Genomic DNA, 25,403 nt, shown 5'->3' with positions numbered 1-25,403 from the left:
AATAATGGGATTTAGTGTCATGAAATACTGTTCTTGGCCCCCGGCAAGTCACCTTAATGCTCTGGGTCTTAGTTTCCTGATTTGTAAGAACAGCCAGTTGGATTATGTGATCTCTTAAAGTTATATAAGTTTGGTGTTAAAACTATAGCTGAAAATGTGTTCTCGTTATTTTCTCAGTACCAGCTATATGCTTTGCTGGAAGCCTAGCTGGGAGGGAAAGTCAGCCAGTGATAAAATCAACTACGTTTTTGCTTTTCTTAGGGATAGTTCACTACACATGCCATAATAAAGCTTTGGGGTAATGAAAGGCAGTAGCCATTCTTCAAAAAAAAAGCAGGAGAAGCCTACTACAGCTCATGAGAAGCCATTGGGAGGTTTATTCATTTATTTTTCTTTGAAAAAAGCTTTTGTATTGAAACATAACATGCAGGGAAAAGCACATAAACTATGAGGTCAATAAATACCAAAAAGAAAATAAACCCATGCAGCCACCATCCAGGTTAAGAAGTAGAACATCGCTAGGCCCAAGAAGCACCTTCACACTCCCTCTCTCTCATCACACTCTAATCACACCACACTCTAATCACTGTTCTTCCCTCCTCAAAGGTAATCACTTTCGTGATTTTCATACCACATGTTAGTTTTCTGTATTCTTTACCTTCATATAAGTGCATTATATGCTATGTATTCTTCGTGTGTCTGACTCCTTCCACTCAGTGTAATGCAGATTCACAAGTTATTTTGTGTATCTGTGGCTCATTCACTTTTATTGCTGCCTGTATGTGGCATTTATGAATAAACCACAATTTATTTATCCATTCTACTATGGATACGTAACTGGGTCGTATCAAGTTTCTGATTATTATATACAGTGCTGCTATGAACGTTCCTGTACACAACTTTCGCCGCACACGCACACGCACATCTCTTGGGTGTTACGCCAAGGAGCTGTTGTTGAGAATGTTTTCATTTGTCTTTAACAGGCTGCCAGACAGTTTTCCAGGGTGGTTGTACCAGCTTACATTTTGCTCCAGTAGTTATGAGAATTTCAGTTGCTGCCTATCTTGGCCGGCACTAAGTGTTATCAGTTTTTCCTATGCAGCCATTTTGGTGGGTGGGTACTAGTATTTCATTGTGGTTTTAATTCACAGTGCCACGCTGACTAATGAGATTGAGCCTCTTCGTAGATGGATTAGTATTTAGATATTCATCTTTGTGAACTGCCTGCTCTTGTCCCACTCCATGATTTGCCTTTTTTACTCTCTTAATGGTGTCTTTTGTTGAGCTCAGTTTGTCAGTGGTTTTCTCTATGGTTAATGTATTTTTAAAGAAATCTTTTCCTACCTCTTGGTCTTATAGATGTTCTCCCATATCGTCTCCTAGGAATTTGGCATTCTCTTTCCCCCTTTTACAGTTAGGTCTTTAACTTACCTGCAGTTAAGTTGTATAATAGCTTCTTTCACAGGCTTTTCTTTTTTCATTTTAAGATGGGGGAAAACACCTTTTCATATTTGGAAATCAGAAGGAAAGAGAACCAGTAGATAGGAAATACTGAGGGTGAATGAAAGAGATGGTTACGAAAGTTTCTGAAAAAGAATGCACTTGGTAAAGCAGGAGGGAAGAACTTCAGAAACGAAAGGAAACAAAAAGAGAATGGGGAAAGAGAAATTCACGGAGGACGTGATATGAGTGCCAGAGCTTTCCGGCCTTTCTCAGCGAGGTGACAGTCACAGTGTGCGCCCAGCACGACCACGTCATTGCAGCATTCGTTACTCACAGCAGCCGGAAGGTGGAGACAAATGCCTGTTGGCTGATGAATGCAGTAGATAAGTGCGACAATCAAATATTATTCGGCCTTAGAACACAATGAAATTCCGATAGGTGCTACAACACAGATGGACCCTGAAAGCATCCTCAGTGACAAAGCCTGACACAGAAGGTCAAATATTGTATGATTCCACTCATACTTGATACTTAGAACAGTCAAAGTTCACAGAGACAGAAAGTAAAGTGGGGTTTACCAGGGATGTGGAGGGGTAACAGGGAGTTAGTGTTGGATGGATACAAAGTTCCAGTATGGGATGATAAAAAGTTCCAGAAATGGGTGCTTGCACAGCAGTGTGAATATACTTAGACCACTGAGCTACACTTAAAAATGGTTAAAATGGTACATTTTGTTACCTCTGTTTGACCATAATTGAGAAAAAAATACTTTTGCCCGAATTTTGGAGGGAAGGGGTAGAATTAGGGGCACAAGAGTAAAGAAGTTTTGAAGTAGCCACTGTAGGGAATGAGCTAGGGCATCAGTTCTCAAACTAAGCTGAATTCCTGAGCTCAGGCGGTTTTATCACGATACTAAGGTGTTCCGTGCCTTTCTCACCTTTGCCCTCTCAGAGCAGCACAGTGGCGTTCCGCAGCCATGCGGTGGTATTGGCATTGGAACTGGTCGCAGAGGCAGAAATGAGAGCCCGTCTGTCTCTGCTCGCGTCAGCCTGCAGAGAGATGTAGGACAGTGTAAACAATACCGTTCTTCTGACCACGTGACTTTCTCTTGAGAAAGTTATTTTGTGTGTAAAATAATGCATTATTTATGTTAACATGTAATCGGCTTACTGTTATTTTTAGATAAATTGATAAATATTTTAAAATTTCTCAGTTTTAATTTGCAGCATGGCAATTTAATTTCTAACATAAACAAAAGCATTTCAAGGTAGACAGTAATTTTTAAGTATTTGAAGGTCTGTGCGATGAAAAAGCATGAGTGCCACTGAGCTAGGGAATCAGTTAAAAACATAGAATTATTGAGAACAGTAAGGATTAGTGCAATAGAGTTCTATTAATATTTATAAACAAAATCTTGTGATAAGTTCTTTAATAAACAGAATTACTAGAATGTCAAGAAATGTTCAGGAAAAGAGACTTCACAGATGAGACAACCTTTGAGCTGAATGTTGGAGGTTAATAAGGGGGCAAATGTAAGAAAGGGCCAGTGCAAAGCCATACGTAAAGTAGTGTGTACTGAGGAGGACCCACGGGATTTCAGTATGGCCAGGGTGGTGGAGCTCGCTGGGCGGTGCGTACAACGAAACTGGAGTGGTAAGCAGGGCCCAGATACTGAGCGATGTAATATGGCATGCTAAGGAGTTTGACCTTAGGTAGAAAACAGGGTGGGCAGGGGATTCAGAGGGTATTGATGAATTTAAGTGGAGGAGTAATTGCCTCCACCGGCTCGGCTGGATCAACCAGGTCCCAAGGGAAGGTGACAGGGAATTAAGAAATAAAGAGGCAAAGTTAAAGCGGCATCAGGTGGAGTCCCTTCTCTGGGAGGCAGAGGAGGGAACTGTTTCTTGGTAAAGTCAAGCTGTGTATATTGAGCAAGCTCTGAAGCAGAGCGTGGGAAAGACAAAACCGCAAGGCTAAGTACATTTTATTTTTCTAAGAACAATTTCTTGCTCCTTTATGGTACAGGGATCTAGCAAGTGGCCAAGTCATTCTTTTCTTGCAAAAATCAGTCTTCTGTGGCCGAGGGCAGTTGTGCTGAACCCGAGGCCTGCATTCCAACTCCCTTGGCACACGTTATCCTTCTTGGCTCTCCACAAGTAATACAGGGTTTTATTTGAGGAAGTGTAGTACATGGACTAGTATTTGATGACCAAGATACGAGGTTATTGTCTGAGAAACCCCCAGGCTGCCATTAAGCTGATTTAAGTTAGGTGATGAGGGCCTGAATCAAGGTGACGATGGTGGAAATGGAGAGAACAGGCTGCATGCAGAGCTGTGTAACAGGTGAGTGTGGAGTTGGTGAAGATTTGGTTTGAAGGTTGAAGGAAATCAGAGCACGTGCTCTACTCAAGTTGCTCAGTCTAGTGGAAAGAAACAAAATAAATTCACAATTTTAGTAGACAGTGAGTTATAGGAACAGATTCTTTGTTTTTTTTAAACTTTTTTAGCTTAGGATGGCAACCTAGAGATGGTGGTGGTGTGAGGTGAATAAGTAGAAACTCCAGAGGTGGAATAAATAGAAATTAACCAGGCAGCCACCACAGTGAGGTTTTCCAGGCAGGAAGTAGCAGAGCAAAGGCCTAGAGGCCCAAAGGTTCTGAGAATTCTCACTAAAATGACTGCTCAGTGGGGCTGCTATTGACTGAAATATGGAAAGCGGAGGCGGGGCCCATTGGAGGAGGGAGGCGGGGGAGGACTGGAGACAGAAGTCCAGTTATAAATGTGTCCTTGCAATGCTTCGTCACTGGTCAGCATGGAGACCTATTGATAATGAAGGAGTTAGACTGGATAAGAAGATTAGAATAGAGCTTTTCAAAACCTGCAGTTAAAGTGATCAGAAGAAAAGGAATTCGTGAAGGGAAAAGAAGAGGTGAAAAGAGTGGCCAGTCTTGTCTACTAGAGGTCGTGTAAAACTGGGACTGAAGAGTGTCCATTGGTTTTGAAAAAGGATAGAGGTCAACAGTGCTTTTCAAGAGAACTAGGCTACTGTTTGTTACTCATTTTCTGACTCATTTGGGAATGGCTTGTAATCAACTGTGGAGCTACCTGAGGGGACTTCCTGGGGCTGCTCAGTTGATGTGGAGGAGTAAGTCGTTAGAGAGCAGCCAAATTTGAAGTTCAGAGAAACTGTTTTCCCATTCTGCTGGCTTTCTATACTAAACATCACTTATTTTGTGTGTCATTCTTACTAATAAATTTTAAAATATTGTTGATTGTACATATCTTGTTTTGGACAGCCATCAGATAAAAATTTTATATTGTAAGGTATCTTCAGTAAAACTCTAGGTATATATGTATAGGTTTTTAATGAATAGCTAATATATTAATAAAACCATTTATTAATATGCATATGCTTATTATGGGTAGATGTGCTTATTTTGTTACAGTTGCCTTTTGCAAACTTTGAGGATTTTTTGTTTTTTCATTTAATGAGAAAATCTTATTACCTTGTGTGTGTGTGTGTGTGTGTGTGTGTTTCCCTAGCAGTCTAAGAAAAATTAATTGAGAGGAGTGTTTTTTTCTTTTCACTTTAATATGTAATATTGCATTTCTCTCATGAGTCCTAAGATCTCATTCAGTGCTATGGAAAGAAAGAAGAAAAATGATTTAAAACAACAATGACATACACAAACTTTACTACATTAGAAGCATTGTTTGTTTTAATTTTAAATGGTTTGGGAAATATGTATTTCTGAGTGGTATTGGCAGGTCATAACAAATTTTAACTCATTAATATCACTGTGTTTAAATGCTAAGATGTCATTTCTCTCCAATCCTTCATTGAAAAAAAGAACAGTGTCTACACTTTTTATCACTAAAACTTTATAAACTCTGGATGTATTTGTTTTGGTAACATGACCCATATGTTTGTATATAAATTTTGGAGGGGATGGGGATGAGAAGGTTCTCAAATGAATTATGAAATTTTATTCTTTGCTTTAAAGTAAGTACTTTATGTAAATATACCGTATTCTGTGTAATAAAAGTTGAAACAATACCTAGTCTGGTATCAAATGTGCTGCTAACCAGGAACCTCTCCGTGGGTGAGTCACGTGTCCAAGGAGCCTGGAGCAGCAGAACTCGATGCCCTTTTTTACCAGGGGGCCGATCTCAACAGTTTTGTACGTTTATAGTTACAATTCTGCTTTCTCATCTCTTTTTCCAGCCGCTATTTAAATAAGGCTTTTTATATCTGGTCCAAGAAAGATAAATTCTCGTCTACTTTTATAAATAATGTGATATCCCACACTGGCACGGAACATTCTGCACCAGCCTGGATGCTGCTCTCCAAGATTGCTTGCTCGTCCCCCAAGCTGGACTACACCAAAGTCATGGAGTCTTGGGAGAAAATGAGCAGGTTTGCATGCTTACAGTTGAGCTACTCATGGACACAGTAAAGATTCTTGGAAATAAAGCTCATGTCTTCAAGGGGGGTTGGAAACAGGGGAGGGAGCTGGGGAGAGCCGGGGTGGGGGGAAAAGGCAGAAAGCAGTACTTGAACAACAATAAAAAAATGTTAAAGAAAAAAGCTCATGTCTTAAGGAAATGAGCTATTTTATAAGTATTTATATACACATATCTTTTCTTTAACTTTAGACTTAAAAACAAACATGAAAAGTAAGATTCACTTTCAAGCTTTCAGTTACTCTTTGTCCAGGTTCTTTAAGTGCCTTAATGTTCTTACAACCTGAATCCCAAACCACGCTACCCTGGTGTATATAATCCAGAAGAAAAGTATTTTGTTGGCAGCACTGTTTACTTTGGTTCTACATGATATTTCTTCTGCCATTTTCTTAGTCAACAGAATCCCAATTCAGACACCTTAGGACATATTCTGTGTGTTATTGGGCACGTCGCAAAGCACCTTCCAAAGAACACCCGGGATAAGGTGATCGGTGAGTGTCTGTTGGAGGATCTTGAAAAGGCATTGCCTCTCACTTTATGTCTGTGTGTTTGAAGCAGTTAAATTTAAAGGATTTTGACTTCCCTTTTAGATGTCGTCAAGTGTAAGCTGAATGGATTCCAGTGGTCTCCGGAGTTGATCAGCTCGGCTGTTGATACTTTGCAAAGACTCTGTAGAGTGTGTGCAGGGACACCTGCAGAGGAACAGGTACACTACAAACTCTCCTGGATGTTCGTCATTATTTGTACTTAGTAGACATAGTACTCTGACTTGAGTTTTGAGAAGGATTCTCTAGAGAGAACTTGTAAGGATGGGTGGTCCCCAGCAACTACAACAAAAAGAAACACTTAATATGACAAGCAATTGGCATTTTCCAAGAGGAACTTGGCTGCTAAAGACATACCTTAGAAAGTCACCCTCTGGGTGGGGAGCTCTGCAAGGTTGTCTTTTAATAAGCTGTGGGCTAGGTGCTCGTGATAGCTTTGAGTATCCCCCTGCTTCACACCTACCCTCATTTGAAGAATGCTTCACCTAGGGATAGGAAGCATGAAAAAGGGCATAGAAAACATGAAAAGAACCAGTCCAAAATGAAGAGTACATATCTGAAGTAAAGAATACATTAGAAAGAATCAGTAGCAGATTAGAAGGAGAGGATCAGATAAGCAATTTGGCAGACAAGATAGCAAAAAACATTCAATAAGAGCAGCAAAAAGAAAAAAGAATTTTAAAAATTGAGGATGGTTTCAGAAACAGAATGAAGCATAACAACATTCACATCATAGGGGTACCAGAGGGAGAAGAGAGAGATCAAAGAGGTGTGAAATTATTTGAAAAAAAAATGGCTGAAAACTTTCCTAACCTGGTGAAGGAAAAAGACACAGTCCAGGAAGCACAGAGAGTCCCAAACAAGATGAATCAAAAAGAGGCCCGCACCAAGACGCACCATAATTAAAATGGCAATGGTTAAAGCCAAACAAAGAATCTTAAAAGCATCAAGAGAAAGATAGTAAAGGAAACTAAGAAAACAATCCCATGTACAATTGCATTAAAAATAAATACCGAGGAGTAAACTTAACCAAGGTGGTAAAAGACCTGTACTCAGAAGATTATAAGACACTGAGTAAAGAAATTGAAGAAGATACAAGTAAGTGGAGCATATACCATGCTTGTGAATGGGAAGAATTAACGTTGTTAAAATGTCCATACTACTCAAAGTAATCTATGGATTCAGTGCAATTCGTATCAAATTACCAATGGCGATTTTCACAAAACTAGAACAAATAAACCAAAAATTACAGGGAAACACAAAAGACCCCAAATAGCCACAGCAATCTTGAGAAAGCAGAACAAAGTTGGAGGTATCATGCTACCTGGTATCAAACTATACTACAAGTCCTTCGTGAGCAAAAACAGGCTGGCATAAAAACAGACATACACGTCATTGGAACAAAACAGCCCATAAAATAAACTCACCTCTATGGTCAGTTAATATATGACAGAGGAGGCAAGAGCATAAAATAAGGAAGAGACACTCTATTCAATAAATGATGTTGGGGAAACTGGACCAAACATGCAAAAAAAAAAAAAGAAACAAGACCACCTTCTTACACCATATATAAGAATAAACTCAAAAGGGATTAAAAACTTAAAGACTCAAAACCACAGGACTCCTAGAAGAAATCAGACAGTAAAATCTCTTAGCAATTTTTTTCCCTAATATATCCCTCAGGCAAGGAAATGAAAAAATAAACAAATGGGACTACAAAAGCTAAAAAGGTTTTGCACAGCAAGAGAAATCAGCAAAATGAAAAGACATCTTACTGAATGGGAGGAGATATTTACTAAGGGTACATCTGATAAGATGTTAATATCCAAAATTTATAAAGAACCCATACAACTCAACATTAAAAAAAATTCAATTTAAAAAGGGCAAAGGACTTGAATAGGCACTTCTCCAAAGAGGACACAGCAGATGGCCAATAGCCATATGAAAGGATGTTCAATGTCACTAATCACCAGAGAAATTCAAATTAAAACCATAATGAGCTATCACTTCACACCTATCAGAATGGCTGTCATTAGTAAATCAATTAACAAGTGTTGACGAGGATGTGGATAAAGGGGAACGCTTGTGTATTTTTGTGGGAATGCAGACAGGTGCAGCTATTATGGAAAACAGTATGGAGGTTTCTCAAAAAATTAAAAATGGAACTGCCTTATGAGCTAGTGATTCCAATTTTGGGTATATATCCAGAGAAACCGAAAACTAATTCAAAATGATAGTTGCACCCATACGTTCATTGCAACATTATTTACAATAGCCAGACTATGGAAGCAACCCAGGTGCCCATCGTAGTTGGCAAGCGAGTAAAAAAGCAGTGGTACATATGTACAATGGAACATTACTTGGCCATAAGAAAAGAGTGGAATCTTACCATTTGTGACAGGGTGAATGAATCCAGAGGGTATCATGCTAAGTGAAATAAGTTCGAGAAAGACAAGTACCATATGATTTTACTTATATGTGGAATCTAAAGAACTAAATGAATGAACACACAGAAAAGGATTCATAGATGCAGACTGATCGCTGCTGTAGAGGAGGAGGTTGGGACTGGGTGAAAACGTGAAAGGATTAAGAAGGTAGTTATGAAATAGTCATGGGGGTTTAAAATGCAGCACAGGGAATATAGTCAGTAATATTGTAACTACTGTGTAGTGGATATTGGAAATACTGGGGAGTATATCTAACCACTAAGCTGTATACCTGAAACTAATACAAAATAACATTAAATGTAAACTGTAATTGGAATAAAAAATATTTGGATCATAATGGTGGTTGGCCAGCAGTTTGGCAAAAACTGAGTCCCTTTTGTGGTGGTGCTGCTAGGCCCTAGGGTGATAATTAAGACCTAGTTTAATAAGTGAACAGCTAATTTCAATGTGAGACAATTATTCCTAAAATAGAAGTGTTCATCAGTTAACATGGAAGTCCTGGGATGGAGCCACTTATCTCAAGCTGGTATTTTGGAATGGCCTCTTGGAGAAAGTGAAGTCAAAGAGCAGTAGAATGTTGTAGAATGTGATCAAGCTCCCTTTCTGTCTAATGTAGTTAGGTGTTGTGGGCTAAAGGTGCTGACCCTTTGAGGTCATTTTAACTAATAAGAGACACTGAAAAATGTCTCTGATGAATAAATTTTGGAGGAATAACAGCTCCCTTTTTTATGCCCATTTATTACAGTAGTTAATGCACCATCTACACGTGTTAGAACTGCAATATTTGTATTTTTAGAGGAGTACTGCAATTATGGGTCTCTTGTAAATTAGGACCCTAGATCTTCCCAGATATGAGCCCTTTGCTCTTATAGGGCAAATGTTGAAAGAAAATATGTATATACATATATACATTTCTTTGTACATTTTACTTTGCCAATTGCCAGATTACTAAAAGAGTAAAGGCTCAGAAGCATGATGGCTGGGTTTTCATGGCTCATGGTTTATACATTTGAAGGTCAGAGAGTTTCTTGGGAAAGTTGTGCTTCCTGAGTAGTGTCATTGACGTGTGAGGTCCTTCAGAGCTGAACTTTGACTTGCCACAGGAGCTACTGAACCAGGTGTGCGGGGATGTCCTCTCCACCTGTGTGCACTGCCTCTCCAACATTGTACTGAAGGAAGATGGTGCTGGGAATATGGATGAAGACCTGTTGGTAAGTAACTACTTTTCTTAACCATTGTTTTCTCTTTAGACCAATTGGGGTGTTTTTAAGGATGACTTTGTAATGTACATTTCCAATACTATTAGCAAGAAAGGGATTTTCCTAGCGTAGAGCTTACTCCTGTCTTAGAAGAATTTTTTATTGATGACCTATTCATCTTTTTCTCTCATACTTACTATCTGGGGGAAAAAATTGACGGTATACACTTCCTCCAGTTAGATCCTATTCATTACCTGATCCAACAGAGAAAACAGCAAGTGTCATGTCCTCATGGTAGAGCCAGGCTTAGAAATAATAAGGTGAGAGAATAATAGTAAAGCATATAATTTTTGTGCTTTTCATTGGTTTGATTTTAAAATTATCGTGTGTCTGCTGAGCTTTTTGAGTATTAGACTAGAGAACTAGGGAATCGTGCTGAGTGGTTCTAGAGCCACGTCTAAGGTGACATGAGGCACTGAAAATTGAAAACACAGATGACTCTGGAGCAGCAAGGTTGTCTGACATGCATTCCCGCTTTAGAAACTGGGTCAGCGCCAGGGGTTCCTACGAGCCAGTAAATGCGGAGCCCATGTTCTGATGCGAGTGGCTGTCTGTCAACAACAGTACATGCTGGGAATTCTGATTCCAGCATCTGACACTTGTTCAATAAAGATAATAGTGAGCTTTTTTGTTGTTGTTATGTCCTTCAGTAAAGGCCATTTAAAATATTTTTTTATGTATTTATTTTTAGAGAGAGGAAAGGAGGGAGAAAGAGAGGGAGAGAAACATTGATTGGATGCCTGTCACCTGGCCCGCAACCCAGGCATTTGCCCTGACTGGGAATTGAACTGGCAGCCTTTTGGATCGCAGGCCAGCACTCAATCCACTGAGCCACACCAGCCAGGGCAGTGGCGGCCATTCTTTAACCAAAATTCGCTATTTCCCTCATCCATTTGAAAATCAGCAGAGCACCTCTCTTTGGGGTTCAGTTCCTGCGCTACCACCTGGCACTGTACCTAGCGGTGGAAGACCATGCTCACATTTGTTGCACAGGAAGACCATTTGTGTCTGAGGCACCAATATGTACAGTTTTGTAATAAAAATATTAGTTTTTTTATCAGTTAGAATTTGGATTTTAGGTCAGAGGACCATGTGTACAGTGGTCCTGACTCAGGGTTTCTAGAGGGTCTTGCCCTTCTAATTTGTCTGGCAGTCACTGCCCAGGCTCAGAAAAATGCGTATGTGTGTATGTATGTATTTTTTAAAGAAGGGGGGGGAGGGAGGGAGGAGAGGGAAAGAAACATCAATATGTGAGAGATACATCGATTGGTTGCCTCTCACACGCCCCCAGTTGGGGACCTGGCCTGCAACCCAGACATATCCCCTGACTGGGGATCTAACCAGCGATCTTTCGATTCGCAGGCTGGTGCTCACTCCACTGAGCCACACCAGCCAGGGCAGAAAAATGCTTATTCTGACCAGTCTGTATTTCCCCCTAAGGCTTTTTTTCACTCTTAAATATGTCACCAAAATCTACCCTTTAGTTGAAATATAGAGAGAGAAGTTTTACCCTGTATATATTGTTCACTTCATTCTTCTTTAAATATTTCTTCATTTCACTAACAGATATAATATGTTCAGGATTTTTTAAATGCAGACTTTTTATTGGCTTTCTTAGTCTAAAATAAGCCCTTATTTAACATTTTACTCTTTGGCATCAACCTTTTGGGGATTAAAAAAGCAGCATCACTTGCCTGACTGTTTGGCCAAACAGCCTTGATAAACACACACCAGTGGCGAGACTGTAAGGAAGCGGTACTTCTAAGTTTGGGGTAGGAGTCCAGACAGTAAACTACTCTGAGGGACCGTTCGGAAGTGAGTTTTAAAGTGTACAGCGGTTTGTGTGTCCTTTATCGCTGGATGTCACTTTGAAGGAAGTAGAACTTACTCAAAAGTGCAAAGGCGTTCGTTCCTCAGCGCTAAGGCAAGCGACAGCGAAGGATGAGACACACGCAAGCGTTTGTTAACAGTGGAATGATGCGACAGACTGTGAGGCCATCCACAGTTGGTCGCACACGGCTGCAGTCACTAAACGTACTCATTGTCTGTGTTGACACTGAAGGATGGCTAATACTGAAGGCAGTAATTGCAAACTTCAAAATAGCACAATTGGTAAGTGTATTAAAAAAAGCAAACATAAAGCCGTGTGACTAAAAATACTTTGAAAAGAAAGTTGCATTACAAAAATAATAAAGATACAACCTTTGGATGGCAGAATTGTAAGTAGGTACTTCTGTGCCCCCGGTTGCCCGCCGTGGTCCGGGTTGATGCCTGCTCCCACAGCATCAGTATGAGCAGCACCCCATTTTACCTGCAGAAGTATCTAGATGTAGGTGATAAAATCATCTGGTCACCCTAATATTAGATGAATTTTATTAAATAGTGACTGAATTTTTAAAATGGCTATTTTCATGGAAAAAAATAGTTATTTTAAATTCACAGGACAAAAAAAATACTCCATTGATGTGTCCTTAGTCTTGCTCGAGTTAACTTTTCTTTTGCTTAATTTCTACTGCAAACCAACTTCCTTTGCAGGTGAAGTATATTTTTACCTTAGGAGATATAGCCCAGCTCTGTCCCGCCAGAGTGGAGAAGCGAGCCTTCCTTCTGATCCAGTCCATTCTGGCTTCTTCTGCTGACGCGGATCATTGTAAGGCACTTCACGTCATCCTTGCAGGGGCGGTGTGAAGTCTGGGGGAGCCCCAGCAGTCCCGTCACTAAGCCCTTCTTCCTTTCCCTGTAGTAACCCCCTCTCAAGGCAGCAGCGAAGCCCCAGCCTCTCAGCCGCTCTCCCGACTCAAAGGCTCTGTCATGCCTTCTGTGATTAGAGCACACGCCATCATTACCCTTGGTGAGTAACGGTAGCTTGTGGGCAGAGCATCGCTTGTGCAGGCTGGTTCCCTGGGTGGCTTTTTGTCCTAAGTGAGCCAGTAACGGGTTGCATAGTGCTGAGCACACATTTACTCCAGCTCTTGGGAGCTTTGAGGCAGTTCCGAAAGGGGCACCCAACTCTGCCCAAGACATCAGACTCAAGACACTCCCTGTAGAGAGCTTTTGTTTCTATGTTAATTTGGGACAGTTATTCCTGTCCCTGTGATTTATCTTTTTGTACTCATAACATAGCACCGTGAAGTCAAGTGCTGTGTGCCAGGCACTACGCTGAGTTCAGTTTATAAAAGACGGCTTGTTTGGTACTTTGCAGACCGGTAGATGAGTTAGTAAGTGTATCTCTTCATGAACCTAAATTGGTGTTAATCTTGAAAACACTAACTTCATTTATAATTTCATTCTTTTTTCTCTATTGTGGTTGTTTTATGTGGGACAAGAGTCATGATTGTTTTTGTAATAATTTTTTTATATCGAAGAATTGTAAAGAAGAACAGAACATTCCACAGGCCACATACACACAATCCCCCCCACCACCCACGCAAACAAACAAAACTCAACAACAGCCTTCTTTCTTCTGTGAAAAAGAAATAAAGTAAATGAGTTATCATTCTTTCCTAATTACCTAGCTCAGATTTCAAGTTCATGTTAATTTTATTGGTCATTTTCCAGGGAAGTAGATAACTCCAAAATTCAACTGCTGACTTTAAAAGCAAAATAATTTTACTCTAGAGAAGGAATATATCTCCTGGAGGGTTGGGGAAGGCGTTTTTTCTTGAGCTATTTTGTATTTTCTGATATTTAATATGGGTCTGCCGGCTCTTGTTTTCTTTTCTTTTTGTGATTATTGACGTGTTTTAACTCGATTAAATGAAATCCATAGCAGCACATCTGCGGAGAAAGTGCGGGCGCCTCTGCCTGCTGGGACAGAGTAGAGCCACGACTTCCTCTTTTCTGCGGCAGGTAAGCTGTGCTTACAGCACGAGGATCTGGCAAAGAAGAGCATCCCGGCCCTGGTGAGAGAGCTGGAGGTGTGCGAAGACATGGCCGTTCGCAACAATGTTGTCATCGTTCTGTGTGATCTCTGTATCCGGTACACTGTCATGGTGGATAAGTACGTGCCCAATATCTCCATGTGTCTGAAGGACTCAGACCCGTTCATCCGAAAGCAGACGCTCATCTTGCTTACCAATCTCTTGCAGGTTCGTATGGGAATGAGGCCTGTCTGTCTGTCCTTTGATTCCCTCCAGCATTGCTTCTGGTTTAAGGGAACATGTGAGTAGCATAGGAAATGTGCTGCTTGGTAGTAGAATCCAAAAATAATTAGCCTAATCTTTGGTTTAAAATAGTCACTCTTCTAAAGTCTTGTGCAGCCTTTTAAACAGATTGTTACTTCCTGCAATTTGTTTTGGGCATTTGTTCAGATGTCCTGTGAAGTGGCATAAATTTTCACTTTTGCAAATAAACGCCATGTAGGGAAAATCATGCTCAGTGAACGAGTAGTTCTCGTTCCAGTTCTGTTCTTCTGGACTTTGGTGCAGGGTGGCGTTTCTCAGCTGTGACGTCCTTGTTTGTAGTGAGGTCCCAGTGTTTCCCTGGTTGTTGCCCAAAAGCACAGTGTTGCTCTGCGGACCCAGCGAGGCCTCTCCGTGTGTCAGAGGACTCTGAGCTGTAGCGTTCTGCAGAGAGCATTAGCCTCTTTTATCCACGTTGAGAACACATGCTAGGCCTACAAGGAGGGGAAATGATATTTGCTCTTTAAAAAGAGGACATTTAAAAAGATGTACATCTATTCTAGGGTGTTCTGTGTACTCATCTTTTCATACATTTTGTACCTGCCGAGGAAACCAGGGGCACTCCCTTCTAAAGGCATGTTCTGTGAGTCATCATCCTAATACAGGAGATCTGATGCTGTTCTGCCCCCATAGTCCTCCACTTCTCTTATGACGAAGGGCTGGTAGGCGCCTTCGAGGTGGTTGGGAATTGAGTGCTAACAAACTGCTAGTGCGCCACAGACAGCTCAGCTGGCTGAGGGGTGAGGGTAAGCAAAAGGAAGCTCCCAGTGGTTTTATGACTGAATACCTGTACGGTTTCTGTGTCGAAACCCTCCTCAATCCTGTCCTTTCTCTCTGTACAGGAAGAGTTTGTGAAATGGAAGGGCGCTCTGTTCTTCCGATTCGTCAGCACGCTGATAGATCCACACCCAGACATCGCCAGGTAAATTTCTTCCCTCACACGTCCTGCAGCTGAACGATTTGCCTAATTTATAATTTCTGGTCTGCGGTAGATCTCTTGTCTTTTCAATTGGCTTAGAGTTCAGTTATTTAGGATTCAGTGAGCTTTTGGCAGTTGCCAGAAAATTAGCACATATTTAAAATACTAAGCTTTTAACCAAGCTTTATCTTGCCTACAAGTTTTAAAAAGACTCATTCAGATTGACCGGTGAATAATCTCAGCATTGACCATATTTGCTGGCTTTGTTTACTCTTCCTAAAGAAGTGCCTTTGTCAGGGTAAACTGTGGAGTAGCCGCCATTAACAGCTGGCTTCTGGTTTCTAGGCCAGTAGAATGGGAGTGAGTTGAGAATTTCTTTTAAGTGCAGAAATTTTAAGAAGAAATTCTAGGAATTAAGACACAATTGCACAGTATGAAATAGACTATTCAAATTACAAGGCTCCTTGGAAGTGGCTGTTTCTTAAGAATTGGAAGGGAATGGAATTGATTTGTCACTTAATTCCTGTCATGCAATAATTTTTTTAAAGATTTATTTTCAAGGGTTGAAAAATGATCTCACAGGATTTGCTAACCTAGATTACTATCTTGTATGAATTATTCTTTTTAAAGCAAATCTGCACCCTGGCAGGTGTGGCTCAGTGGATTGAGTGCTGGCCTGTGAACCAAAAGGTCACTGTTTCAATTACCAGTCAGGGCACATGCCTGGGTTGTGGGCCAGATCCCCAGTAGAGGGCATGTGAGAGGCAACCGATCACTGTATCTCTCACACATTCATGTTTCTCTCCCTCGCTTTCTCCCTCCCTGCTACTCTCTCTAAAAGCAAATAAATAAAATCTAATAAATAAATAAAATATGCAATTGGAAAATAGAATATTGAATGCCATGGCAAAAATTACCACAATTGGAACAAGTTCTTCATAAAGTTCATTAACTATAAATAGCTTATGATAATGGGTCCCTGGGGTTCTAAATGTGGCCACCAGTGATTTACCCTGAGTCCCTGGAAGAATTTCTGTTCAGTTTCCTTTAGGTATAATTTGCCAAGGAGGAACATTTTACATAATAAACTCATAGAGGTTAACATTTTAATTAATACTCTCTAGAGTCAGAAGCAAAAAGCTAAGCCTGTTACTTTTGCTTTGTTTCTATAATTGGGGAAGGGGCTGAGACAGCTGTGCGTGCCCTCTCGCCTTTGCCCCGTGCCGAGAGACTGGCTCCCTCGGCTCCTCACACGACGTGGAGCCCAGGAGCGGGCACGGCCAGAAGTGCTGGGGAGGCTTTCAGATGATGAGCCTGGCAGGTGGATTGGTTATTTATCTTGCACTTCTGTTTCTCCCACTCTCGTCAGCCTCTGGTCATACATGTGAGGAAGAGTGCTGGTTAGCGTGTAAAACATACACAGTTGTGCAGGTGATCAGAGCAGGAGTCAGAACAGAACTGGAGGGGCAGGTGTGCATTCACTCTATGGTAGGATTGTCAGTGCCTCTTCCAGTGTTTTAATATTTCCCCCTTAAGTCTTCCCAGTTACCTGATTCTGGTTTGTTTAAACTGTGGTCAAACGTGGACCACGATTTTCAGCTTTGCTAGCTGTCTTTTACATTCGTCTTTTCCCCTGTGTTTAGGCCAAGGGTCAGGCCTGTCTGCTTGCGTTAGAGACATTACTCTTTCCACATGTATCTGCTAATACCTATCTTCCAAAGAGACCACAGTGGCAGAGCCTGTTGAATTTATTTTTGGTCCAATTGGATTTCCCAAAGGTTCTGGCATGAGCAAATTTGTGTGCTATTTTTAATTGGTCATATGGCAATGAGCCCAAAATTTGGGGGCTACAAAATAGTGTGATATATTTTCTCCTCTGCCCCATAGGTGGTGGCTTTGTAGTACAGTAGTCACAGGGTGACAGCCCGCCAATCAGTGGATTGTTTCCATTTAACTGGATAAATGCTGCAGAAGTGTAAGGAGGCAGGAGCCAGAGAGGTTCAAGGCAAAAAAAAAAAAAAAAAAAAAAGGCCAAAGTACTGGACTATTGAGATAGAAAAGGAAGTAAAGGCAGGGATTGCGTGATTTGGGAGAAAAGGAGTAGTTGAGGATCTACAGGGCCTAGTGACGTTGTAGAACAAGTGGAATGGGGATGAGGGGTCAGAGCGGAAGGATAGGTGGGTGTGGTCAGGAAGTGGATTCTTTGACGTCAGAAGTGGGGTGTTCCGGGTGTAGGGACAAGGGCCAGGATGTGTCTACAGAGTGACGACTGTATAAACGTGAGGGTCACTGGAGTCGATGAAGTCAAGAAGATGAAAAGTCGGGTTAGATGAGCTCATCTGTGTGCACGTTGAAGATGCTCTCAGAGATCGGGTGGCTATCCCAAACACCAGACTGGGTGGCTGACAAACAACAGATTTACTTCTCAGAGTTCGGAGGCCGGAAGTCGGACAACCAGGGGCCAGCGGGGCTGGTTTTCTGGTGAACGCCCTCTCCGCAGACTTCTCCTTATATCTTCACGTGGCAGAAGGGACGCGGGATCCCTCTGGGGCTTCACTTACAAGGCCCTAATCCCATTCACTAGGGCTCTGTCCTCATGACCTAATCACCCCCAAAGTCCCCATTTCCTTGGGGGTTAGGTTTTCAGCACAGGAATTTGGGGCAGAAGACACAAACATTCAGACCACAGCAGTGAGGTTAGGATTTGGAATGGAGAAAATTAGGAAACATTAGAGGCCAAAATGGATGGCAGGAGCTTCAAGAGAAAGGCTAAGTGTTGTTATATGAACCAGGTAAAGAAGTCATGTTTTTTTTTAACCCGTAGCCAAGCCTCCCTCATCCCCTCCCTGCCTCCTCCACCAACTGTCTTTTTCTCAGAGCACTTTTGACAACATCTTTTGTACTGTGTGTACATCTGTTTGTCCACTAGCATATGAGCTTCTGGCTGGGGGGCGGGGGTAGAGATTTTGTGGATGGTATATCCCAGCCCCGTGAAAGAGCTGGGAGTGGAGTAGACACTCAGTGAACATTTGGTAAATGGAAAATGCCATTCTGGGAGCGTGGTCCCCATGCCCCAGCTGTGGGATTGGAGAGGAGGGTGGCCTCCCCTGCGCGGCCATAGAGAGGCTGTGTCCACGGCAGTCGTTGAGGAGGAGGGAGCCTGGAGGGGTTGAAGCCTGACCCCTCGTGGAACCGGGCCTGCCGAGCACAGGGGGGGACCCCTGGTCGGGGAAAGGGTCCTGGGAAGTGAGGTCAGAGGAAAGGAACATGCAGCAACAGATGGGGATGGGACAGAGGTCAGCGCCACAGGACAGGCTGGGCCTGGGTTTGGGTGGCAGCCGGGATGACCCAGATGCAGGAAATAGCTTGCCTCAAGTTTCAGATGGAATTCTGGTGGAAATGGGCCTGAGCCCCCAGTCCTAACCCGAGAGAGACCGGATTAGGGCTGTGCCTCCATTACCAGCAGCCTTCATCCAGCAGATCTGCTTCCCAACAGCATCTGGCTTGCGGTGACGTCTGAAGGGAGTTGGGATTTTGTTCCCCACTAAATCTAAAAATGGGCGTGAACAGACTGCTCTTCCTTTGTGCCTCATAGGGCTCTCTGAAACCTGGGCTTAGATTCTTAGTAAGAGAGTAATAATTTGTTTCCACGAGATTAGTGTTACTGAGATTTAACTGGTTTTCCTTTTATTTTTCGTGTAATGCAGTTATTGCTGTGTAAACTCGAGACAGTGTCCCTGAATTGGTGGTGTGAGTGGGTATGGTGTCTATTCATTGTCCTGAGGGATAAGGAGCGGGGAGTTCTTAACTTAGTGAGATTTCTTTAGAACTGGTGAAGTTTTCTATCCCAGGCACCTGAAAAGTGCTGCCTCATCACTCCAACGGAATGCTGCAGGAGTCACTCCCGAGAGTGCTAATTTCTTTTAACTTTTCAGCTGACAAATGAAGAAGTAGTTCCTCTTCCCTCTTTTTGAGCTGGGAGGATCTGTGAGCCTCCACCCCGTAGGAGCTGAAGCGTGGCTGTGAGTCCCAGCAGAGGACACAGCAGGCTAGTCGTGCTGTGTAACTGTCCTGGACCGAGGCTGCTGGCTTCTCCTGGTGCAGAAGCTCTGAGTCTGCTCTCAGCCTCGAGCAGATGGCTTTCTCTGAGTAATTTATGTTACATTGAACTTATTTGTGTAGCTGGTGAGCCTGTTATTCACTAGGGAATAGACTGAAGTATCTTGTTCATTTGTTACTCCTCCCTGTATGTGTTCTTGACCCAAAATCTAAGTAGGTGAGCATTTGACATCAAATTCAAGCCCAGAGCAGCCCCTCTTACAGAAGAAGTATTGGGTTCTCTCTGATTGTACACTTTCATGTGAATGACTTCAGGTCTGAGAAGAAAACTCAGGTAGCTGCTCTGCTCCGGTAGGTTGGCTGTGACAAAATACCGGAGAAGGTGAAGTCTTGGGGTTTCTTTGGGGGATGCTTTTTGTTTACTCAGTGGTTTTCTTCATTCTTGTCACAGAAGGTTTACCGAAGTAACCCTGGTCAAAAAAGAACTTCATCTGAGGCTGTCACCTTCTCTGCCTGTCTGTCCTGGGTTCCGAGGAAACACGGCCTGTGTAGAGCCCACTGACGACGTGCCAGTCAAACCTCTGCTCCTCGCGGCCGGCAGTGCGTTTCTGTGGGGAGCGCCCCTCATTAAATGGGGTTCATCGGCTTTGTTTTCATGATTATGTCAGGCTGCTCCCTTATTGCATAGTCAGTGTTGTCATTTGGAGCAGAATTTTCACCTGAGCTTATTTCTTTTTTCTTTTTTTTTTTTTTACCTTATTTAGTTCTTTTTTTTATTTTTTTAAAATATATTTATTGATTATGCTATTACAGTTGTCCCATTTCCCCCGCTTCACTCAACTCCATCCTGCACACCCCCTCCCTCCCACACTCCCCCCCTATAGTTCATGTCCATGGGTCATACTTATAAGTTCTTTGACTTCTACATTTCCTATACTATTCTTACCCTCCCCCTGTCTATTTTCCACCTATCATCTATGCTATTTATTCTCTGTACCTTTCCCCCCCTCTCCCCCTCCCACTCCCCTATTGATAACCCTCCATGTGATCTCCATTTCTGTGATTCTGTTCCTGTTCTAGTTGTTTGCTTTTGTTTTTGTTTTAGATGTGGTTGTTAATAACTGTGAGTTTGCTGTCATTTTTACTGTTCATATTTTTTATCTTCTTTTTTTTAGATAAATCCCTTTAACATTTCATATAATAAGGGCTTGGTGATGATGAACTCCTTTAACTTGACGTTATCTGAGAAGCACTTTATCTGCCCTTCCATTCTAAATGATAGCTTTGCTGGATAGAGCAATCTTGGATGTAGGTCCTTGTCTTTCATGATTTCAAATACTTCTTTCCAGCCCCTTCTTGCCTGGAAGGTCTCTTTTGAGAAATCAGCTGACAGTCTTATGGGAACCCCTTTGTAGGTAACTGTGTCCTTTTCTCTTGCTGCTTCTAAGATTTTCTCCTTCTGCTTAATCTTGGGTAATGTAATTATGATGTGCCTTGGTGTGTTCCTCCTTGGGTCCAGCTTCTTTGGGACTCTCTGAGCTTCCTGGACTTCCTGGAAGTCTATTTCCTTTGCCAGATGAGGGAAGTTCTCCTTCATTATTTGTTCAAATAAGTTTTCAATTTTTTGTTCTTCCTCTTCTCCTTCTGGCACCCCTATAATTCGGATGTTGGAACGTTTCAAGATGTCCTGGAGGTTCCTAAGCCTCTCCTCATTTTTCCTAATTCTTGTTTCTTCATTCTTTTCTGGTTGGATGTTTCTTTCTTCCTTCTGGTCCACACTGTTGATTTGAATCCCAGTTTCCTTCGCATCACTATTGGTTCCCTATACATTTTCCTTTGTCCCTCTTAGCATAGCCTTCATTTTTTCATCTAGTTTTCGACCAAATTCAACCAATTCTGTGAGCGTCCTAATTACCAGTGTTTTGAACTGTGCATCTGATAGGTTGGCTATCTGTTTGCTGCTTAGTTGAATTATTTCTGGAGCTTTGAAGTGTTCTGTCATTTGGGCCTTTTTTTTTTTTGTCTTGGCGCGTCTGTTACTTAAAGGGGCAGAGCCTTAGGTGTTCCCTGGGGCGGGGTAACGCTGGTAGCTGCCCTGTGACACTGTATGTGGGGGAGAGGCCGAGATGGAGCAATGGCGCCTGCTCCACTCTCCACCAGATTTCAGTCACTCCCTCTGCTACCCACAGTCAAATTGGGCCCCTCTGGTGCTGGTTCCTGAGTGGGTGGGCTTGTGCACGCTCTAGGCCCCCGTGGGTCTCTCCAGCAACCTCTCCTGTGAGGCTGGGAGTTTCTCCTGCTGCCGCCCCCACCCCCACGGGTGTTTTCAATCAGAGGTGTAGGCTTTATTTCCCCTTCACTGGAGCCCTGGGTTGCGTGGTCTGCTTTGCTCCCCCGCTGTTTGTCACGGTTTATCTATGCGAGAATGTGGGGCCCCGGGGTGCTACCTGCCGCTCTGCCTGCCCCGTTCTCTGCCACTGTGAGTCCCACCCTCTCGGTTTATCTGTGCGCGAATGTAGGGCCGTAGGGTCTGCTAGTGGTCACACTGCCTGCCCTGTTGGTCCCACACTCCACCAGTTTTGGTCCCGCCACGGCAACTTGAGTGCTCTCTGCCCAGGCTGCCCGTCTCCGCCCCTCCTACTGGTCTGGATGAATGTTTCTTTTTTATCTACTTGGTGTTGGACTTCCTTGCCATTCAATTTTCTGTCAGTTCTGGTTGTGCAAGGAGGCGCAGTGTGTCCACCTACGCCTCCATCTTGGTTCTCCACCTGAGCTTATTTCAACATCGTGACTTCTGAACTACCCTGTGACCTGTCAGTGCCGGGTGTGCTGTTGTGAGTAAGCCTGAGGATAAGCTGTAGGGAAGGTGCGCCTCCTGCAGGTCCTAATAGGCTCGACAGCCAGGGACGAAGTGTTGGGCCTGTTCTTGTCCCCACTCCTCTCCAGGTGGGAGTTGACTGGCGCTTCTGTGCAGGTGGAAGTTGCATTTAGCTCTGAAATGGGATGAAAACACTGGTGTGGACCGTGGGAATGGACCCAGGCCAGCCCGCACCCGTAGGCTGGGCCCTGAGCAGGAAGCAGGGCCCTGGCGCTGTCTCCCCGACTGTGCTGATGAGACAGAAGCTGTCAGGGACCCTGAGGGTGAACGGTCTGGCCTTTGTCATGTTCCTTGGGGCTGGGCAACCAGGGAGTTGGCCCTTCAGGTTGGTGTGGTGCTGGTGACATTGGGGTCGCCGTGTAGCGTGGCGGGTACGTGCGGGTCTGGCACACAGGAGGAGGGAGAGCCCGGGGCTGGCTGAGGAGGCCAGCTCCAGGAGAGTCCATCGCTGTCTGTGGAGGGTACTTGCCATTTTGACCCAAACTATGAAGCTCTTGTAAGTAATCACAATTCTTGAAAAAGTTCCTGTTACTAAAACTGCTTTTTGTTTATTGCTGTGGGCAACAGACTTCAGGTCAGGGGTTGACGCCCAGGTGTTCCTTTTCAGCTGGTTGTACATGTTGCATCAGCCTGGAGGACCACAGCCTCTGCTTTGAGAAGTGGTTTGGGGCAGGTCGGTTGTTTTCCCATTTGAACTGTCGCTGAGTGATGACACCGTGTTAGATTTGGGAAGGAAACCTGGCAGAGAGGAAAGCCTTTGTGCTGACCTTGGATTCGGAAAGGATGCTGTTGTGCAAGAATGGACAAAAGAAGCTACATTCATGTCTTGTTTTTGACCTGAATGAAGCTGTCTGTTGGGATAGGTTTAGCATCCCTCACCCTAACTCACAGTTTCCCTCTGTTTCACAGAGTTCTTGGTGTAATTTTAGCACCTGTCTGCAAATAGCCAATGGTCTCCTTCTTTTGCAGTTTCGGGGAGTTTTGCCTGGCTCACCTGTTGCTGAAGAGGAACCCGGTCATGTTCTTCCAGCACTTCATTGAGTGCATTTTCCACTTCAACAACTACGAGAAGCATGAGAAGTATAACAAGTTCCCCCAGTCAGAGAGGTCAGTGAGGCTCCCGGGGGAGTGGGGGGTGGTGGCAGCGAGCTGAGTAGTGAGCAGCGGGCCTGGACCCTGGCCGTCGGGCGGGCTCTCTGCTCCTCTCAGCAGTGCGTAGTCCTGGGGAAGTGCTTGTCACGAGTACTGGGAGAGGCCGTGAAATGCTGTTCAAGTCCTAGGCATCTGAGCCCACATGATGAGCTGAAATGGTCTTGTTTTGCCAGAGAGAAGCGGCTTTTTTCACTGAAGGGAAAGACAAATAAGGAGAAACGAATGAAAATCTACAAGTTTCTTCTAGAGCACTTCACAGATGAACAGCGATTCAATATCACTTCCAAAATCTGCCTTAGTATTTTGGGTAGGCATGCTGTGTTTGGGTTAAAATGTCTATTTAAAAGTGAGATGCTGTGTTGCTCATGGTCTGGCAGGTCCAGTCCTGTAGGAAGACCGCTCTGGGGCCTGCTTGGATACCACCTCTGCCCCGCAGACCCATGCAGCCCAGACACGCGCACCTAGCTCTGAGAGGGCCTGCCCTCTGAGGCCCCACCGGCTCTCAGCAGCCCCTCTTTTGCACTTTCTCTCAGCGTGCTTCGCCGATGGCATCCTGCCCCTGGACATGGAAGCCAGTGACTTACTCTCAGATACCTTCGAGGTCCTGAGCTCCAGGGAAATCAAGCTTTTGGCCATGAGATCAAAACCAGACAAGGACCTTCTGATGGAAGAAGACGACATGGCCCTGGCGAACGTAGTCATGGAGGAGGCCCAGAAAAAGCTCATCTCACAGGTGAGTGTCCTAAGTGGGCCTGGTCACACGCTGAAATACGGGGTGGTCTTGCCAGGATGCTGACGCTACTCTCAGCAGTGGCCTTAGTTCACCCGGGCGGTGATCATTCTCCATCTGTGTTTCCAGTGACAGCCTCTTGTGAGCGTGAACCCGTTCCGCTCACCTGTCTGGCTGTGCCCGGGCATCTCAGCCTGCCTCTGTCCAAATCGAACTACTCACCCCTTCTTCCTCCTGTTCCTCCCGCTTTTCCCACAGTCTTCTGTTGTGGAGAAGGGGGCCCAGCACTACCCCCATCTGGAGTCCAGTATGCCGGGCACGTGCCCTTCAGCCAGCGAGTATAAAAATTGGGATTCACATCCCTTCATGTGGCAGCTGGTTGTGCTCTCCAGGCCGCAGGCTCTCATACCCAGCCCGCGTTGCTAACCCCTGTTTCCCACCTGAGCCCTGAAGACCTTTGAACCCGAAGAAACAGACTGACCCCATTCCATGTGTCCACGTGAGCTTACCAGTCCGTCTCTGCCTTAACGTTTTTCCTGGCTCTGGGTTTACAGGAGCCTGTGCTGTCTCAGGAGTTTCCTCACACTGTTCGTGCCTCTAGTCTCCTTCTGGTCCAGGCTGTGCACCACCATGCTGCCCGAGTCCTCTTTCTCCAGTACGGATTTGATCATTTTGACCTCCTGCTCAAAAGAGGCAAAAGGCAGACTGACAGCAGAGGGCAGCAGGGAACTTTTGGGGTGATAGATTGTGGGTGATAATCTAGATTGTGGTGTTGGTTACTCAGTACATGTGGGGGGACCCAGATAAAATGGAATTATCTTCTGGAGGGCAGGACTCTTGTAATACAGGCTTCTCCTGCTAGGTGAGTGTTCTAGGAACCCATCTGTATCAGCATACCAGCTGGCATTGTTGTGAGAGGCTGCATTCGGCTTCAGTGAATTTTTTTTTTGAAGACTCTTTCAATGCATTTGCCCATTTCTTGATGGGTGATTTATGAGCACACCTACCCACACTGCACTGAGTGTTCAGTAGTTTTTGACCAAAAATGGGATGACTCACATGCCCCACCCTCCTGTTTACCTGATCACAAGCAACTTTTTTTGTTTCCCCGGATGAGAAAAGTCCTCAAAGGGTACCTTTTACTGATGTGGAAGAGGTGAAATAAAAACATCAGAAGCATGCAAAAGCATCAAAATTGATGAGTTCAAAAACTTTTGAGCAGTGGAAAAAACTTCTTAATAGGTGTATTGCATCCAATGGAGAGTACTGTGAAAGTAACTGAAGTTTAAACGTGTAAGAATAAATACACAATTTTTAGTAAATAAA

The 25,403-nt window shown here is 43.7% G+C and overlaps 1 protein-coding gene across 1 annotated transcript in view; it reads left to right on the top strand.

Annotated features, from left to right (window-relative positions):
* The window catches only part of NCAPD3 (non-SMC condensin II complex subunit D3), a 61,619-nt gene that overhangs the window by 27,407 nt on the left and 8,809 nt on the right, over nt 1-25,403 (top strand). Inside the window, exons 17-27 of the mRNA XM_024557458.4 lie at nt 5,669-5,860; nt 6,301-6,398; nt 6,498-6,613; nt 10,003-10,110; nt 12,694-12,808; nt 12,902-13,009; nt 14,008-14,246; nt 15,182-15,261; nt 23,165-23,302; nt 23,521-23,654; nt 23,881-24,080. Of these exons, the coding sequence (XP_024413226.2) occupies nt 5,669-5,860; nt 6,301-6,398; nt 6,498-6,613; nt 10,003-10,110; nt 12,694-12,808; nt 12,902-13,009; nt 14,008-14,246; nt 15,182-15,261; nt 23,165-23,302; nt 23,521-23,654; nt 23,881-24,080 (1,528 nt within the window). The remainder of the gene's footprint in view (nt 1-5,668; nt 5,861-6,300; nt 6,399-6,497; nt 6,614-10,002; nt 10,111-12,693; nt 12,809-12,901; nt 13,010-14,007; nt 14,247-15,181; nt 15,262-23,164; nt 23,303-23,520; nt 23,655-23,880; nt 24,081-25,403) is intronic.

This window comes from Desmodus rotundus, chromosome 7, assembly GCF_022682495.2.
Source record: "Desmodus rotundus isolate HL8 chromosome 7, HLdesRot8A.1, whole genome shotgun sequence".
Classification (NCBI taxonomy): domain Eukaryota; kingdom Metazoa; phylum Chordata; class Mammalia; order Chiroptera; family Phyllostomidae; genus Desmodus; species Desmodus rotundus.
The sequence above is the reverse complement of the archived record's forward strand: the minus strand, read 5'-3'. Positions and strand labels throughout refer to the sequence as shown.